Source organism: Rhipicephalus microplus, chromosome 3 (genome assembly GCF_043290135.1).
Source record: "Rhipicephalus microplus isolate Deutch F79 chromosome 3, USDA_Rmic, whole genome shotgun sequence".
NCBI lineage: Eukaryota > Metazoa > Arthropoda > Arachnida > Ixodida > Ixodidae > Rhipicephalus > Rhipicephalus microplus.
Window position 1 is genome coordinate 91,759,944 of NC_134702.1, and position 20,471 is coordinate 91,780,414.

Sequence of the window (20,471 nt, forward strand, 5' to 3'; positions counted from 1 at the left end):
CCTGGCCCTGTCAATTGGGCCGCAACTAAAGCAAGATTAAAATCGCACTCAAAAACAGTTGTTCAAGGCGCTCGTTCACCCTCGCAAGGCTGTTAGTTCGACGAAGTTTCCGCGTGGAGCAGAAGATCTGCGTACAGGAGTTGCGGCAGCTGCAGTGCCGTTAAATGTGGAATCCTGAATTTCAGATCACACGCGAGAGGGCGCCACTCCGAGATCTCGAGGCCAATAGACGACGTACCTGAAGTAAATATTACTCTGGTAAACCACACCATTTCGACTTTTAAGAACGACACTGCGCACTCTTACGGCAATATACATTTTATTTCGCATCTTGAGTCTGTACAATCACAATAATATTGTAACGACGATGAAAACGAGAATCTACGCACGCTCTCGCAACATCTTGTGCGTCCCGACAATTCAAACCATCGATGATGCACTCCGTGAAATTGCGACAGCGAAGGCAACGCTATAATGATAGTTAAGGCACCGATTCGGCTGCTAAGCCGCGAGTATTTGTGTTGCGACATCCTCCATTCTGTCCCTGCAGAGTAGACGAACGAACATATATTACAAGAGAGATTTAAAGTGAGCATATCGCGAACATTCACTCAATACACCTGGTATATATTATTGCACTCTTGTCCCTACGGCCGAAAGATAGGCAGTGGCTATTGATGTGAACCGTGTAATGTAAAGGCTACAGACATTGTTATTTTACTGCACTATGTAATTGCACATCAGAACATAACGTTTGACAGGCACATTCATAGCCACGCGCGTGGAGGGTGGTGAAGAAGGCGCCCCATCCCCATCCTAGGAGAGAGGGTAGACAATCTGCCCTTTATAGTGTGACATCATATAGTTTCGTAGCATCAAGAGCGAGATATGAAGCAGTCTCATGGCTATCACAATATAGCTGTCACTTTTTACGAAGGTTCATCGTTGCAGACTAAGCCATACAGGTGCGGCAGTGAATACATTGAAGAGTCAAACTAGTATCCGAGCGCTATGCAACATGATTTCGTATAGCAGCGAGAATGCGTGATCACCAGGTTGACCGAGATGGTTTACAGTCGGGTTCTTTCTGCAGCGACTCGTTGTAGGCAGGCGTTGGTGACACACTATGATGCGACCCAAGCTGTGATTAAGTAGTTGGACAACGATGTCTTCTAACCTCATTACAAGCGTTAAAATAAAGCTCCAATTTTCTGATGCAGCGAAAGTGGTGCAGCCAATAGTAACGTGATGCCACGACAGTTGAACGCTTGTGTGCGCCTAGATGCCTACGACACGCCACGTGTTCACTAATACGGAAACTCAGGCATCGTTGCACAGGCAGGACTCAGAAATACATGTGTAGACAGCATCTGATTCCTTATTAAGGCAACATTTTTTAAAGCAAGGTGCAGATGTTTGCCATATATGTAACTTATCGCTGTAAGTTCTGGCCTCTCCAGGTAACGTAGAGGTTCCCAGTCGCACACGTTTGATACTATAGCAAGGCCTTAGAGAAATGGCTCCGAAGTTCTTTCGTTGTGTAAATGTTGTATAATCATTGAGCACGAGAAACCGCATGGGCGAAGAAGAGATAGAAGTAAAGAAAAAATAACCTAATTGTTATGACCTTGCAATAGAAGCACTTATCTATGTACGCTTTCATGCTCACTTGCCCTGCTCGTTCACAGTGCCATATGTCGTACGCAATCAAGGTCTTAGAAAAATATAACAGATGAAAAAACACTGAAAACACTGGTGTAAGCTTTCTTTTGAACGTTCGAGCTCCTGCGATTTGCCGACGCGACCTTATCTATCGCTCTAAGAAAAACAAAAGTAGCCTGTACAACATGTTTTTCGTCCCTTGCTTTCTCGTTGGTCATGCAAACTCTGGACGGACTCGGCGCATATTTTTTTTAAATTGCACTCAAAACAGCCTTCACACTTATTTGTCGTCGGGAGGCTGCCGCGGAGGCTAGCGCGTCACCGCGTCGTGTAGTCGTATCCCGTCGCCTGCTTCGATCGCGGCGGATAGAGGGCGCCATACGCCTGAGCCCCGGCCGGAGTCCCGGGGTGGTGGTGGTAGCCGGGGTAAGAGGCCGCGGCTACGGCTGTCGGAGGAGGAGCGGCCGCGGGTCGACCGTAGGGCGAAGTGCGCGACTCCATCTTCATTTGGTACACGTAGTTGTCGTAAGCCTGAGAGTAACCGCACAGATCGGTCGGGTACGCCTGGCCCACGGCGCAGCTCGTGGGACCAGTCGACGACGACGACACTGGGCCGCTGCCGCCTGTGGCACCCAGCACGCGAGAGAACAGCACGCCATTCGTAAGCTGATCCATGTCTTCGTCTGCGAATAGAGAGAGAAAAAAAAGAAGGAACGCATGACAGGAATGTCTCATCTGTGTAGACAGATAGGAGAAAAAGGTGCGAAGAAAAGAGCAAGACACTGCCACGACAATATTATTCAAGTACACTGTAGCCAGGACAAATGATGATAATAATGATGGCCCGCCTTTGTGCAACAGGAATAGAATGCAAAACTTTCTTTCAAAAGATAAATTCTTCCGGCGAAGGTGGAACCCACCATACAGGGCCCCTGTGGCCTTTGTCATCTTGCGAGTTTTGTCGATCAGCAAGACCTGTTCTTCAGGCTTCGAGTATAGGAGAGCTTAGCCTGCTACGGTGTTGGTGTGCTGTTTCTTGGCACTACCATTAAGTGTTGGCAGGCCCATGTTACGTGATAGTGTTGGGGCTCCTCAGCATAGCGGCCATTTCTGGGCATATGTTGCGGGACAAATTTTGCAGAGAATACTGAGGTTCGGGTAAGTATTCGCCTGCGGCTGGCTTCAGGCAACCCACTGCTTTCTACTGAGGTCATTGTGGGGAGGGGGGTATATCTTCCTTAGGGCGCTTCGGTGCTCTAAAATTGCTCCATATAGCGTCTCGTAACTGTGGTTGGTTCCTAGTCGTCGTGCACCCCCCGGTTGACGTACGCTCGGGCATTGCCATCGGCACGCTTGTTCTCTGTCACAATTTCACTACCTGGTGTCCACAGCAGAGACAAGACAGATATAAGAATAGACTGAGTGTAGCGCCATTCGTGTCAAGTTGGCACCATCGTTGTTAAAGCAAAAGCACTTCCCACCACTGCAGCTTTCATGAAAGCGTTTAAGCGATCTCTTAATATAGTTTTCGTAGGAGTGGCCTAGGTTTGTTGTGGCTGAGTTGGGTACTTTTCTCGCAGGTTTCAATTGAACGGACAACCAAAATGTTAATCGGGTCGTGTGAACACGTGTGTTCACACGTGTGAACCACGTGTGAACAATGCTGCTGTCGTTTCCCCAAGGGAAGCCTTCGAATTCTCCATAATCGACCTTCAAGCCATTTACCACGGCTTTGTGCTCTCCCATAGTATAGTACCAAGTACTCTAAATCGTTAAAAGTTTTTCTAAACACACTTGTCCCAGGGATGGCCAACTGCTCCCCCAAAACGGTTCACATTGTGTTCTAAACGCAGTTTAATCATATCCCTCTACATACTACCCGACACTTGCAGAATTTGAATATATCCGAATCACGCGAATCAGCAATATCAGCGAACAGAAGCGTCTGTAATAAAAAGAATCAACATAAGTTCCATCTCAAGTGACTATATGGTACAAACAGCGGAGTACAAACACCGCAAACACGTTCACTTGTGGTACATTCCCGTATTTCCATCATTTTATGCTTTTTTTCATTTTGTTGCGATAGCGATAAAGATATGGTTTCGTTGAATTTCCAGCGTCAGCGGAAGCACTTTCGGCAGCGTTTTTGATAGAGAGAGTGAAAAAGCAGCGTTGGCCATGGGTATAGTGAACTAGAGTATGATACAGTCGTGGGTGAAGCTCCGAAGTGGACGCAATAAAGATAGAAAGAAGCTGGCGGATATTTGCACTATGGCTTCTCTTGTGGAACACTTTTTCCACCGACAGGTGAGAATCGAAAGGAGGGTAGCGATTGGGAAGTCTGCGTATGTGTGCGTGTGAGCGCGCGTGCGTAACTATTAAAGTCAAAGCTTAATGTTCTCCCAATTTTTTTTATGTGGACTTTTCTGTTCTTCTCATGTGATCATGCGCGTGATATTTCAGTCTTTGTTTAGTCCCGGCGTTGTCTTACATTACTTTCGTTTTCTGCATATTGATTTTCAGAACTACTCATCTGTCCTTCTGTTTCTGAATTCATTATCATGATCAGCATAACTACGCCTCTTGCATGGCGAAGGCCTCTCCCCCATGTTCCGCCAATAAACCCGGTCCTGTGCTTGGTGCTTTGTGCCCGCAAACTTCTTAATCTCATCTGCCCACCTAGCTTACTGTTGACATGCGAGGCCTACGCGGGACTCATCGGCGGCGGCGGTCAATTTTAACGTTTGATGAGGCATGCTTTCGCCTTAATAAAACGAACAACACCTCGACCAGCGTAAGCGGGGACACTATGAACAGTTCGAGCGAACGACTAAAATCATCGGCCCGTACTTATCTAACGATAACAGAACTCCAATTTGTTGGCGTGCACAGAAAAAAAACTAGAAGGCGAGAACACCGAGGGCGACGCTAGTCGCGCCTGAGTGCGAAGTGAAGCGACGACCTCGGCGCTGGCAGACGTCTCGGGCAAAAGGAGGGGCCCCCCTTACCCCACAAGGCGGAAACAGCCAAGCACGGAACCAAACCGCCGGTTGCCCTCTCCATTCCGCCACTTTCTCCCCTTCCGACAGAGACGGATGCGAGCGCGAGCTCCTCGCCGTGTAGCCGGCTTCGTCTTGGCTCATGGAATGCGGCTAAGTGCTCGGCTGCTCTAAATGGTCTCGCACCGGTCGGGGCCCAAATATCTGCTTCACAAAAAGCCTGTGCACCACTTCACCATCCAGCGACAAAAAAGTAACGAAAATGTTTTTTTTTTTTGTCATCACGCATATCATGAGTTCACTCTCACCACCTTTTACATACCACTACGCAAGCTGTTGTATACTTCCTATAAAGTGCGTTCATCGTCAGCAGGGTCATCATCACTTTCAAGGAACAAATGATCAACAAAACAGCGAGAGACAGAGAGTGAAGACAAAAGTATGTATCAGGGCTGCACAACCCGACATCTTCGACAGCCATGCAACCACCACGTCAGCGAACGGCACAACAGCCCAACTTTTGTGAGAGTCGCAACAAATTTTACTTATGAAGTATAGTTCGGTGTCACCGTGATCGTTGCTGCTTTCAGTGCTTCTTGCTATCTACGGTCATGACTGAAAAAAGAAGATAATTCTTGATCGGATAAACATGGTCGTTTCAGCTGCATACGGTCTCCGCAACAGTGAGTGTGGAGTTAGATAGCTTGTCAAATATGTTTTTCGAACAAAAATAATCAAAAGAAGGAGAGAAAGAATACGCAAGGCTTGCGCGAAACACGCAGCAACAGTCACAGCTGGAGTTGGAGGAGCGGCCTTGGTAGAATCCGTTGTAAACTTTCTTATGGCTGTAGTACAGATGCACGATACCCGCTACACGGTATATCAATTATCATTTCGAAAAGTAGGAAAGTACCCATTGCGCCACTACGCAATCCTTTACCAAAACGGTGAGGTACCCGTGTCTATAAAGTAAGTATATAGCCACCACTTACTTCGTACAAATATAATATCCGGTGTAGCGGGAGATGATACCTGAGAGACGACGTGAAGGTGGCTCGACGTGGCCATGCCGATCTCGTCACTTTAATAGGAACTGTGGAAGCGGACCGGCGGCGGCTGCCAGGGTCCGAACCACCTATAGGGCATGAGAGCGCTCTGTTCTACTCGCACTTCAAGCTATAGGCATGAGCTGTGCGGAAAGATGCGGTGTGGTGGTTGGAAAATGATGATAATCGTAGATGGCGATGATGATAACGCTACACTGGGCTTTTACGTCTCAAAGCCTTGCCTTGGTACGATTACGACGCATGTCGCAGTGGAGAACTCCGGAAATTTCGACCATCTGGTGTTCATTAGCGTGAACTAACATTGCACAGTAAACTGGCCTCTGGGATTTCATCATCATCATCATCATGATCATCATCAGCCTGACTACGTCCACTGCAGGACAAAGGCCTCTCCCATGTTCCTCCAGTTAACCCGGTCCTGTGCTTGCTGCTGCCAATTTATACCAGCAAACTTCTTAATCTCATCTGCCCACCTAACCTTCTGTCTCCCCCTAACCCGCTTCCCTTCTCTGGGAATCCAGTTAGTTACCCTTAATGACCAGCGGTTATCCTGTCTACGCGCTACATGCCCGGCCCATGTCCATTATTTCTTGATTTCAGCTATGATATCCTTAATCCCCGTTTGTTCCCTAATCCACTCTGCTCTCTTCTTATCTATTAAGGTTACACTTACCATTTTTCTTTCCATTGCTCGCTGCGTCGTCCTCAATTTAAACTGAACCCTCTTTGTAAGTCTCCAGGTTTCTGCTCCGTAGCTAAGTACCGGCAAGATACAGCTGTTATATACCTTCCTCTTAAGGGATAGTGGCAATCTACCTGTCATAATTTGAGAGTGCTTGCCGAGTGTGCTCCACCCCATTCTTATTCTTCTAGTTACTTCAATCTCGTGGTTAGGCTCTGCGGTTATTACCTGCCCTAAGTAGACATAGTCTTTTACAACTTCAAATGCACTATTACCCATCTCGAAGCGCTGCTCCTTTCCGAGGTTGTTGTACATTACTTTCGTTTTCTGCAGATTAAATTTAAGACCCACCTTTCTGCTCTCCCTGTGTAACTCCGTAATCATGAGTTGCAATTCGTCCCCTGAGTTACTCAGCAATGCAATGTCATCGGCGAAGCGCAGGTTACTAAGGTGTTCTCCATTAACTCTTATCCCTAACTGTTCCCATTCTAGGCTTCGAAAACCTCCTGTAAGCACGCGGTAAATAGCATTGGGGAGATTGTGTCCCCCTGCCTTACACCCTTCTTGATTGGTATTCTGTTGCTTTCTTTATGAAGCACTATGGTAGCAGTTGATCCCCTGTAGATTTCTTCCAGAATGTTTATATATACTTCATCTACGCCCTGATTCCGCAGTGTCTGCAAGACGGCTGATATTTCTACTGAATCAATATCAGCCGTCATGCAGACACTGCGGAATCAGGGATTTCACCCCCACCGAAATGCGACGGCCGTTGAAGGGTTCGAACCCGTGACCTTCAGATCAGCATCTTAGCATCGTAAGTTTACTCGCCACACCACGGCGGACGCATACGTCGCACGCAGTCACACATTTTCTTTGCTTCTATTCAACATATTATTTCGTGCATTTTCTTCATTATATTTCTAACTTATTTCATCATATGAAGCCGCACATTGATTTCACCAACAGCACGCCACCAAAGTATGAACTGAGATGCGGAATGCCAGAGATCTAGTTGAGGGCCGTATTTCGTGCATGTAACGGCTGCAGTGTTCGTGAGTTGTATTTTCGTTTGCTGCTAGAAACCAACTTGGCAGTATAGGAAGACAGAAAGAAAGAGACGAAAAAGATTAGAGAAAGTCAGTATAAGGATGTTGCGGGTAGCTGGAGGATATAGCCTGGCGAAATGAGAGTCAGGACAGTGGATACATCACAGAACAGTTATCATAGGCGTGTGGAAGAGGGGAAGGGGGCGGCCACCCTCCACCTGGTCACATAAGAAGGGGGGGGGCAATTCAGCCCTATACATTGACAAACAAGGGAGGGCCAGTGCAACTCGTGGGGGGGGGACGCAAGGCCAGCCCTCTATATTGACTTCGCCCCCCCCCCCCCGAAGAGGAACCCTGCGCATGCCTATGACAGTTACAATAAGTAATGATTAGTATAATATATAAAGAATACTTATCCTTACTTATTATTACTATACTTATTATTATTACTATACTTATCCTTACTTATTAGTGGGCCAGGCAGCGGCACTCAGGGCGAAATGCTCACCAAACCATTCGTCTTTGTGGTGCAGGTTGTGGCGACCATCTTCGGAACGGAAGCTGCTGAATATAAATCCGTTTTGACAGACCCATCACATGGCTGGAAGGAGCTTCACGGCATCGAGATTCCGCTGCGTGGTCACCGTTGTCTTATCGAAGAAGCCGCCCTTTCCTTAGTCCCGACTCCGACGCATGCGCCAACATCGGTGACGTCAGCAACCTCGGACCTTCCAACGGCTATAAGAAGCCACGTACCTCCGTCGAACTTCAGTGGGCCAGGCAGCGGCACTCAGGGCGAAATGCTCACCAAACCATTCGTCTTTGTGGTGCAGGTTAGTTCCTACTTGCCTACGCCATGTTACCGCAGTGAAAACCGCTTTTTAGTGTTGCTGCCACGCCCACTTGGTAGCTTTTTTTCATGCATTTGTGCTTTTGGCGTGGATTTGTTAGTTTGCGGGGATATTGAAGCAAACCCAGGCCCTTCAGATAAAGAAATACTGCAGCAGCTTCTTTCAGGACAAAAACACATCACTGATATGATGAACAGTGTCTTATCAAAACAAGAAAAAATCGAAAAAGAAGTTGCTAGCTTGACTGAAAGGATGAGTTCCGTCGAAATACAGACAAAACCTTTGATTGAACTGAAAACAGATGTAAACGACTTAAAGCAAAGAGCAACACAGCTTGAGAAAGACTTTGAATTCGCGGTCAAAAAAATTGACGAGTTAGAGAACAGAAGTCGACGAAATAACTTGATTGTTTTTGGCCTAGGGGAAGAAGCTAATGAAACGACTGCTGACCTTACTGAAACAATAAAAAAGGACTTGTTTGAGGGAAAGCTGGGAGTGAATGTCAGGGGCATAGAAAGATGTCACAGATTGGGAAAAAAGAATGGCAAAAAACGCCCAGTAATTATAAAAATACTCGATTACCGAGACAAGGTAGCTATTCTGCAGAGGTGTTCCAAGCTGAAGGGCACCGAGCTGTCGATAAGTGAAGACTTTTCCGCTCGTGTACGTGATATCAGAAAAAAGTTGTGGCAAAGTTCGTCGCGCGAGCGTGCAAGTGGATCTAAAGTGAAGTTAGTTTTTGACAAAATAAGCATTGATGGAAAGTTTTTTTGCTGGGATGATAATAAGAATACAAGATATAAGTTATCTAACCAAATTAAGGTTCGGGGAAACTAGATGAACGATGCTTAGTGGTGTTAAATGTAAATTGCCGCAGTATTGTTAATAAGGCTGAGAAGTTGGAAGGCATGCTTTTAGCACATGACCCAGATATTGTATTACTAACTGAGACATGGCTACGAGATGATGTTTTTGATAGTGAGTTTGTGCCGAAAAATTACAGAGTGTTCCGTAAGGATCGAAATGGGAGGGGAGGGGGCGTTGCTATTCTTTTTAGGAATAATACACGTGTCGTAAAAATGCCAGACGTTCAAGACATAGAAAGCATCTTCTGTAAAGTGTATATTGGCAATATTAAATATCTTCTTGGTGTCGTTTACAGGCCACCAAATGCTTCCCTTGATGTTATCGCAAAGCTTAAGGATTACCTTCATTGTCACGTAAAAACCGAAGATAAATTAATCATAGCGGGAGATTTTAATATGCCAAATATGAATTGGGAAACGTTTATATCAGACCCATGTCAAGCTGCGGATACTCAAATATCCGATATCATGTTTCAATATGATTTGACGCAAATAGTCACCGACCCTACCAGAATAGATCAGGGGACGAAATCTATCCTAGATATATATCTTGTAAGTGGCAATATAAAAGAAAGCATGTTGTGCAGCGTCACAAATGGCATATCGGATCACAAGGCTGTGGTACTAAAGCTAAAGGGAGTTGAACTTAGTCAGCAGAGGATGGTGAAGAAATTTCCCAATTTTTCAAAAGCAGATGATGAATCTATAATTGATGTTCTGGCCTTTGAATATGATCATTTCAATGTAAGTAATCGTAGCGTTGAAGATCTGTGGCTTTGCTTTAAGAGAATGATTGAAGATTGTGTGCAGCGTTTTATCCCTTTAATTACAAAGAAAGTAGAGAATCACAATCCCTGGATAACAAGAGAGACGTTACAGCTGAAGCGAAAGTTGAAACGGTTAAAAAAAAGGTCGAACAAGGCTAACAGTCCTAATTTAAAAACAACTATTTGCAATATACGTGAAGAAATTAAAGAAAAATCTTTTCGTGACAAAGAAAAGTATTCTAACGAAAAATTGCCGTCATTTATTAAAACGTGTCCAAGAAAATTTTGGAAAGAGGTCACTCCGGGCACGTGCTCTACCGATGTATTTCTTTTAGATGGAAAATTAGAGAGTGATGAAAAAGCTGTCTGTACGGCCTTTAATAACTATTTCAACAGCGTCTATACAAAAGATAATAATCATCTCCCACCTTTCGATGCGAACCTACCACCAATATCAGATGTCACTATTTCTGAAGAGGGTATCTTTAATTTATTGCTAAATCTGGATGTTAAGAAATCTGTTGGACCAGATGAGATACCGAATGCCTTCTTAAAACGGTACGCAGAGTGGTGCGCGAAATATTTGTGTGTGTTATATACTAGGTCTTTGAACGAAGGTGTACTCCCTGAGGACTGGAAGATTGCCCGAATTAAGCCTCTACACAAAGCAGGTGATAAAACTCAAATAAAGAATTATCGACCAGTTTCGTTAACCTCTACAGCTTGTAAAATTCTCGAGCACATAATTCACAAACAGATTGTTACATTTCTTGATGAACACAAAGTACTAACAAAAGCGCAGCATGGATTTAGACGTGGATATTCTACCACTACACAGCTGGTTGAAACCATCCATGATTTTGCTACCGCACTAAATGAAGGTGAACAGCTAGATGCCATTTTTATGGACTTCCAAAAGGCCTTTGATAAAGTTTCACATAAAAAATTACTTCATAAATTGCAATATATCTTGAAAAATCCGAAACTTATAGTATGGATACGAGCGTATCTTGAAAACAGGCAACAATTTGTTTCATTTAATGACAGTTGTTCCAGCAAACTACCTGTGGATTCCGGCGTACCTCAGGGCTCGGTCCTCGGACCTCTTTTTTTTCTATTATACATAAATGATATAATGAATGACCTTTCTGTAAGTGTAAAGCTTTATGCTGATGATTGTGTATTATACACGAAGGTATCAACTGCTGGAGATCAGATAAGGCTCAATAATCAATTCAACAAGGTCGTCTCTTGGTGCCAGGAATGGCAAATGTCAATTAATTACAACAAAACTGTTTATATGAAAATAACACTAAAGAAAAATCCTTTATGTTATCAGTACGGCACAAATAACGTCAATCTTACAGAAGTTGCAGAATACAAGTACCTTGGAGTATGGATAACTAATGATCTAAACTGGAACAAACACGTCGATATAACTACAGGTAAATGTCTACGGAAACTTTTTTTTCTAAAGCGATCCTTAAAATATTCTACCCCGTCTGTACGCATGTTGGCATATAAAACACTCATTCGTCCAATGTTGGAATATGCTGTAATAATATGGGATCCATTCACTAAACGTAACATTAATCAATTAGAAAAAGTGCAGAACAAGGGCTTACGTTTTATTTATAACTCCTACGGTAGAACATCCGTATCTGAATTATTGGTAAAAAGCGGTCTGCAACCCGTTGGGGACAGAAACCGCACTTGCCGGCTTAAGTTTTTCTATCAATTAATAAATGGTCATTTAAATGTTGACAATGCAGGCATTCTTCGGTATTCTTCCGGTTACGCAACTCGCAAGCGACATAGTAAAACGATAACTCCTTTACCTTCACGGATTAACTGCCACAAGTATTCGTTCTTCCCTAGAACTATTAATGACTGGAATAGCCTGACAAATGATGTCGTTTTACAGAAGAAACTGTCATTGTTTGAAAACAGCATCGCCTAAACCATCACTACACATTGCATTGTATTATTTGTTTTATTGTAATTATTGTGTTAGTCTATAACCTGTATTCTACGTGTTACGTTATTATGTGTTATGTTACTCGAAAAATTTGTTGAAATAAGCGTTTGTGAACCTTCGCCTTGTATATTCAAATCGTACGATTTATTGTGTTTTCATTATTTTTTTGTATGTACCGATTCTCGAACATTTTTTTCCCACCCTGCCATGATCTTTCAGCTGAAGGATCGCAGTATTTATAAATAAATAAAAAAAAATAAGTGTTCTGCGAAGTCAGGAGAGTGAATACTTCACAATATAGTTAAGTTATATTAAGCAATGATTAGTATATGGGTCTCGACCCATCGGCGTGTTCGGGAGTGTTCTGCGGCTCGCTTAGGGCGCTTTCCCGCGCGGCGCACCCCCACAAAGATGCAGTTCAAAAGCGCACCACGCTAACGAGCTGCAGACTACCGTCACGGGGGCGACCAGAGGCTGATAAATCGAGTCCCCATGTCTGGATGCCGTCTACGCGGCTAACGCTTCCGCGCTCGAGGAACCGCTCTAGCAGCGCAGAGTCTCTCTCTCTCTCTCTCCTGTCCCGCAAAAGTGCTACCGCCGTTGCGAATGATGAATAAGCTCTAGCGCGGCGCAAAGCAGCAGCGTGAGCGCAGAGCAAAATGGCTGCGTCGTCGAGGTGATGCCGCAAGGCATGACATGTTGTATATACACAGCCGCCCTAGAGATATATGGCTCGTGCGCGCATCGGAGAGGGAGAGAATGGACCTTATAATATGGCACTGCGCACAGATGGTTAATCAGCGACACTGAGCCGCACGACCCCGGCACTGATCACTATGCTCATCCCGATGGTTTATTAGGATCTTTATCGATTACTTTTTCAACGTCTCTTTTTTCTCATCCTTTCTCCCCCTTACCCCCTTCCCCAGTACAGAGTAGCCAGCGGTTCTGAGAACTGGCTAACCTCCCTGCCCTTCCTTTTTCAATCCTCCTCCTCCTCCTCCTCCTCCTCTTTATCGATTACTGGTTCATATGTTTGTCCAGAAATACCAGTTGATGTCTGCCGCCCAATTCAATTCAATCCAATTCAATTTTAGTCAGCAGAAAAATTGACAGCCGATCCACAAAGTTAATGGGGATTATGGAGCGAAGGTAGGTCCTAAGGAGTATAATGTCTACGTTGAAGTCGCCGACTAGCATAAATGGCGGACAGACGGACGGACATATGGGCGGACGCACGCACGAACAGATGCGCAGACGGACGGAGGGACGCGTGGATGGACGGTTCGACGGACGGACAAAGTATGGCGCTATGAATGCTCTATATACGGTATATGTAACAACACCAGTGTTTTGGTCCGACGGGAAGATACGGCAACGACGGCGTCAACGGGCAGCATGAGAGCCTATAAGGAGTTTTACTCCTCAAACAAGCTTGAAGGGACACCCGAGGAGAAAAAAAGCTGTCGCATATGCTTGACAATGTCCCAGGTATACTTGGCATGGCTATAGCATACGCATGACATATTTGACAGTCATTTTTACATAACATTCACGGAGAAAAGCTGTACACACAACACGCACCATACATCATACACGTATATATAAAATGTAGAACTGACACTTCACAAATGAGTTGTTGGGGCTGTGTCTTTATGCGGGTTGAGTACGAGTGAGATACGGTTAAGTACGGGGTCGTGTTGTGTTCTCCCGTGCTTTTCGCGTGTCTTTCTTCGTGTTCAAACAGCGCGTCGCAAGTGTTAACTATGTGTTTCCTTCCTCATTTTAAGTGGAACAGCAGTGAGTGATGCGGCACGATCGTGCTAGGCGTTTTTAGCGTACACAGAATGACCGGGCTTTTCTTTCGCGCAGCCATATAAAGCTTCGCTTTAAAAGAGCTCAAATGCGGAGAGTTTACGCCTGTGGTAGTGTTCCTTAACGTTCCATTGCGTGAACGGCATTCCTTCTGGCATTGATTGCACAGAGCTCGCGAACAAGCCAACGGGGGCCAATCCTCACGGCTGACTGGCCAGCCCTATAGCCATTCAGCGTGCGCTTAAATGGACAGTGCGTATGTAGTGGCCCTCTTACGAACAATCCACTCCCTCTAAATGAATTGTCTGGTTAGCTATACCTGCCGTTTGGATGGATTACGTGCAAGAAAAAGGGAGAATTAGAGAATAAGCGAAGAGAAAATTTGTCAGTATGCTATATAGTTCTGGAAAACAACGTCCTCTGGGCCTGCTCTGCCTCCTTATGTAGAAGGTTATCATGAGGTAATGATAACATTTATTTCTGGCAGCACACAAATTAAAGTTAATCGTGCTTGTCGTACACGAGAATATAATAAACGTTAAGCGAACAAACTGAAAACATTCTGCAACTTTGTTTTTATCTCTGTATTTATATGTTTTTTGGACCATTTTTTCGCACTCCCGTGCAGAGTTACATAGTCTAGAGACAACATACTGAAAGTGTTCATTCGTAAAGTTCACGTACGTTCGTTACATACAATCTTTGAACTTCCGAGAGAAACTTTTGTGAAATGTCTCCGTGCAGCGTAAAAGAAAAATCGCAGGAGTAGAGGCTGAGAAAAGTTCTGCCATGAAAGAGGCTAAGTCGGCCAAACACGTATAGATGAGACACGAGAACACGGCAGACACTGTTTTCTTTTCTCGTGTTGTCGTTTTTGGCAGACTCTGCCTTATTTTATGGTGAATTCCCCCCCCGCCGGCTCAGGTTTTTGTCCTAACACTTTGTGCAAGCTGCTGACTGGTTTAGTTAATTGTTTTAAAATGAAAGCAAACCGAAAGCTGCCTCCGTTTCGGACATCGCGGAAGGCCAAGGATGTAAAGGTAGCAAACCCTTTAGCATCAATAGTAAATATATCGGGGATATGACGTCCCAAAACTACGATATGAAACTACGATATTAAGCATGCACAATGTTTCTCATCGAGGGGGGGGGGGTTGCTTATCGTCGCGCCCCCCTTTATATTAAGGCCACGTACGGGTTAGACTTCGCACCCCGTCCCCTCCGAGATAACTATAGTGACACGTGCGGTTCTTTTGGTTTACGAAGAAAGCCGCTATCACTTTCTGTTAAGCGCAACGCAGGCCGCGTTTATCTTGTATGCCACTCTGGAACGCGTTATGACGCGTGTATAAAAGACTGACACGTGCGGTTCTTTTGGTTTACGAAGGAAGCCGCTATCACTTTCTGTTAAGCGCAACGCAGGCCGCGTTTATCTTGTATGCCACTCTGGAACGCGTTACGACGCGTGTATAAAAGCCGGCGCAGTGCGCCACTGGTCAGTCTTTTTCCGTCGGCCGACGACTGTTCACGCCGCTGCTGCTGTGAGTTGTGTTTGGCCTTGTTTTGCTGGGCACAAGTTCGCCCAATAAACAGTTCGCATGACACCGCCCTGACTCCTGCGTGCTTCCTCTCAAGTGCGGCGTGTATCACAACCTCGTGACATCTGGTGGAGGTGCTTCTCGGTCCATGTACCGTACGCCCCCGTCCAGCCGTGAGCTGGCGACGAAACTGCGGAGACGACATCATTCAGCCGTCTACGAGTCCGTGGGCATCACCCGTGGTGTTGGTGAAGAAGAAGGACGGAACCCTACGTTTTTGCGTCGATTATCGTCGCCTGAACAAGATCACGAAGAAAGACGTGTATCCCCTCCCACGGATAGACGATGCTCTGGACAGACTCTACAACGCCAAGTATTTTTCGTCGATGGATCTCAAAACCGGCTACTGGCAAATCGAAGTAGACGAGAGAGACCGAGAGAAGACTGCCTTCATAACACCAGACGGCCTATTCGAGTTTAAGGTCATGCCCTTTGGTCTTTGCTCGGCGCCTGCGACGTTCCAACGGGTACTCGCAGGCTTGACACAGTACTCGCAGGCTTGAAGTGGCAGACTTGCCTCGTCTACTTGGACGATGTAGTCGTATTTTCTTCCAACTTCGACGAGCACCTCCGGCGCCTTGAAGCTGTTCTTCGGGTAATCAAAGCCTCGGGACTTACCCTGAAGCCAGAAAAGTGCCGCTTAGCCTACGAGGAACTATTGTTCCTTGGCCACGTTATCAGCAAGTCGGGAGTGCTCCCTGATCCACAGAAAACAGCTGCGATCGCCGACTTTCCTGCACCCACCGACAAGAAAGCAGTACGCCGATTTCTTGGCCTCTGCGCTTATTACAGGCGCTTCGTGAAGAACTTTTCGCGGATCGCCGAGCCACTGACGTACCTCACGAAGGCCGACGTCGACTTCAAATGGCAAACGCTGCAAGTCGAGGCATTTCAAGAATTAAAGCGACGCCTGCAAACGCCGCCAATACTGGCGCACTTCGACGAAGAAGCTGACACCGAAATTCACACGGACGCAAGCAGCACAGGGCTCGGCGCCGTGATCGTGCAGAGGACCGACGGACTTGAAAGGGTCATCAGTTACGCTAGCCGGTCACTTTCGAAGGCAGAAGCCAATTATTCCACGACAGAAAAGGAATGCCTTGCCATCATCTGGGCTACATCAAAGTTCCGCCCCTACCTGTACGGCAGGCCTTTCAAAGTCGTGAGTGACCACCACGCCTTGTGTTGGCTAGCTAACTTGAAGGATCCATCAGGGCACCTCGCACGGTGGAGTCTCAGACTACAAGAATTTGACATCACCGTCGTCTACAAGAGCGGACGAAAGCACTCCGACGCCGACTGCTTGTCTCGCGCCCCTGTCGATCCGCCGCCCCAGGATGACCAGGACGACGACTCTTTCCTGGGACCCATAAGTACCGACGACTTCGCGGAACGCCAACGAGCTGACCCAGAGCTCAAGATCCTCATGGACTACCTGCAAGGCAAGACCGCCGACGTGCCGAAAGTATTCCGCCGAGGACTGGCTTCGTTTTTCCTGCGAAACAACGTCCTCCTGAAGAACTTCTCGCCGCTCCGCGCCGACCACCTCCTCGTGGTGCCTTCAGCGTTACGTCCAGAGGTTCTGGAAGCATTACACGACGACCCGACAGCCGGACATCTTGGTGTTTCCCGCACACTGTCACGAATACAAGAGAAGTACTATTGGCCTCGCCTCACTGCCGACGTCGCCCACTACATAAAAACATGCAGAGACTGTCAGCGACGCAAGACGCCGACAACTAGGCCAGCCGGACTTCTGCAACCCGTCGAACCACCTCAACGGCCATTCCAACAAATCGGCATGGACTTACTGGGGCCGTTCCCGACGTCAACTTCTGGCAACAAATGGATTGTCGTAGCGACTGACTACCTCACCCGCTATGCCGAAACAAGGGCCTTGCCCAAGGGCACTGCCGCCGAGGTCGCCAAGTTCTTCATTGAGAACATCGTCCTCCGCCACGGAGCCCCCGAGGTCCTCATCACCGACAGAGGTACGGCCTTTACGGCTGACCTAACGCAGGCGATCTTGAGGTACAGTCAGACAAGCCACCGCCGAACCACCGCGTACCACCCACAGACGAATGGCCTCACCGAGCGTCTAAATAAGACCATCGCCGACATGCTGGCCATGTACGTGGACGTCGAACACAAGACGTGGGACGCCATACTCCCGTATGTAACCTTCGCGTACAACACGGCCGTGCAGGAAACGACGTAGTTTGCTCCATACAAGCTCGTCTACGGACGGAGCCCAACAATGACGCTTGACGCCATGCTACCGGTCGGCACCGACGAAGAAGACCTCGACGTCGCCAGCTACCTGGATCGCGCTGAAGAAGCTCGACAGCTAGCCCGCCTGCGTATCAAGAACCAACAGACGGTCGACAGGCGCCACTACAACCTCGACGACACCACACCTAATACCAACCCGGCGACCTTGTCTGGGTCTGGACGCCGATACGACGACGGGGATTGTCTGAGAAGCTCCTGCGACGCTACTTTGGACCCTACAAGGTAGTCCGACGTCGTGGTGAACTGGACTATGAGGTCGTGCCCGATGGCTTAACGTCATCCCAACGACGCCGTGCACGACCCGAAGTCGTACACGTGGTGCGACTTAAACCTTATTACGCGCGCTGATTAGCTGTGACGCATTGTTAATGTAATTTATTGCATGTACTCTCTCTTATGTTCTGTCTTTAGCATCGGGACGATGCTTTTTCAGAGGGGGGTAGTGACACGTGCGGTTCTTTTGGTTTACGAAGAAAGCCGCTATCACTTTCTGTTAAGCGCAACGCAGGCCGCGTTTATCTTGTATGCCACTCTGGAACGCGTTATGACGCGTGTATAAAAGACTGACACGTGCGGTTCTTTTGGTTTACGAAGGAAGCCGCTATCACTTTCTGTTAAGCGCAACGCAGGCCGCGTTTATCTTGTATGCCACTCTGGAAGGCGTTACGACGCGTGTATAAAAGCCGGCGCAGTGCGCCACTGGGGAGTCTTTTTTTTCCGTCGGCCGACGACTGTTCACGCCGCTGTTGCTGTGAGTTGCGTTTGGCCCTGTTTTGCTGGGCACAAGTTCGCCCAATAAACAGTTCGCATGACACCGCCCTGACTCCTGCGTGCTTCCTCTCAAGTGCGGCGTGTATCACAACCTCGTGACAATAGGAAACGGCCGCCCTCCTCGTGCAATGCATATGAGCACAACTTTTAGGGGCGAAGCTCCTAAAGCCGTGGGTCTGTCCTCTCTCTGTGACCAGTTCTTAACCACCTTTGCAAACTGCCCACCGTACTTTGTCCTTGCGAACATCCCACTACACCCCATCACCCATCCACCACTCCACTGGCCTTAATATAAAGCACCTTTGCAAACAAGAACAAGAATAGCATTCGTGAATGGTTGTGAATAACTCAAAATAAAGTTGATTTGTATAATATACGCACAGGAGTACGTCTTTCTGATGATGCAATGGGTGTGGTTTACCGATTTTCTCTCACTCTCGAGCTTCGCCCACTTTCATCATTCATTTCCTGAATATGGCGTGATTTTCTTTAGCTTCGACATTGTTTTAAATACGTGAACCTTCACACTTTCTTTTATCGCGTCTCTAGGTAGAATTCGCTCCTAGCGAGGCCGGAAATCAAACCTACCGCCACGGACTCGACAGTAGAGTAGAACGCCGGATATCGACAAGCTATCGGGGCCGCACGAAGGGTTCCGCGAGGGGTAGGTACTCTATACGACTAAACACGCACTGTCGTCGGCAGTTGTAAAACGAATCCTTTCGATCCGCTTACTTCGACACGCCCACTCTCGCACGAAGAGGACCGACCCTCCTTCCTCTTCTTTACCGCTTCGCTCTGCCACTCCTTTACGATTTTTTTTCCTCTTCTTCCTCGGCACGAAGCGCGCGCGCGGCATCACTGCATGCGGCGCGCTCACTGAAACGCAAGAAGCGTAAAGAAACGGTTTCACAGCTGGAATGCTAACATTGGCACAGCGTCTCGACTCTTCTTCTTCCACGTAGACATAGCGCAGCTCCGCTCCGGTTTGTCGCGCCTCTTCTCCCACCGTTTCTTGTTTCTTTTCTGCCTTTCTTTTTGTTTTCTCTTTCTCGAGCTATCTTCCTTTTGCTCACGCGTGATGAATGTGTTCTGTTTTTGCGCGCCCTATCGGCGCGCTCAGTGCGCTGTGCTTATATTGTATATAACGGAGCGAGATGAAGGAGACAGAGAGTGGGAAGAAAGAAAGAAAGAAAGAAAGAAAGAAAGAAAGAAAGAAAGAAAGAAAGAAAGAAAGAAAGAAGCCCGTGAAGGGTACAATTAATAACCGACGACGGGAGGTGCAAACGAAGAGAAAAAATAAGAAAGGAAGGGAAGAAGCATCATCGGGAAGATGGAGAGGTCGTTCGGGGGTTCGCAGAGAGTTACCTACGCCCGAGAGAGAGGTGGTTGAGGAAGAGGATGAAAATATAGCGTATCGTATATGTGGCGTTTGAAAAAGTGGCCTGCCCCGGTCGTTACTTTAGTGCCTGTTTCGAGACCGTTAGTGCGTTTGGAGGATCACTGCGTAATTTACGCCGCATCCTTTCTCCTCGGCCGAGCAAGCGAGCATCCGGACTGCTCGATGGGGAGGTCGGAAAAAGAGAGCGAAGGAGGACAGAGAGCTGCGTAAGACCAGTGCTGTGGCTATGGGTGGCTCCGGTTCGATGAGTCTGCTGGAAAAACAAAATAAGTGAGACTTTCTTGTCGTTTTGTCCGTTTATCGCTTTTTCATTCAGTAAGTATTTTACTCTTTGGTCCATGGCAGACCTCAGGTATGCAGTTATGCCTTTCGCTCGGTGTTTCGAAGTTAAACAAAGGAGGTCAGAAAGAAAGGAACGACTTTATTTTGGTTCGCCCCGGAATAACGGCGCGTCCTCCCGGAGGGTAGAAAATAGCACTCGAAAACTATTGTGTCAAACCGTCGTGGTTGTAAGCTGCGTTGCGAAACTGGCGTAATTGAAATCACTCGCGCTCTTGCCGGCTCGAACTTTTTATTTTAACGGCAACGCTTTATATGGCTACGCATGCTGACGTATGACGTCTGTGGACAACGTAACGCGTAGAACAACAATTTTCGGCGGCCCTCGCC

The 20,471-nt window shown here is 47.0% G+C and overlaps 1 protein-coding gene across 1 annotated transcript in view; it reads right to left on the reverse strand.

The window, feature by feature from the left end:
* Positions 1-302: 302 nt before the first annotated feature.
* The window catches only part of LOC119159793 (T-box transcription factor 1), a 140,079-nt gene continuing 119,910 nt past the window's right edge, over positions 303-20,471 (reverse strand). The window contains exon 8 of the mRNA XM_037412646.2: positions 303-2,345. Coding sequence (XP_037268543.2) covers positions 1,981-2,345 — 365 coding nt within the window. The 3' untranslated portion in view covers positions 303-1,980. The remainder of the gene's footprint in view (positions 2,346-20,471) is intronic.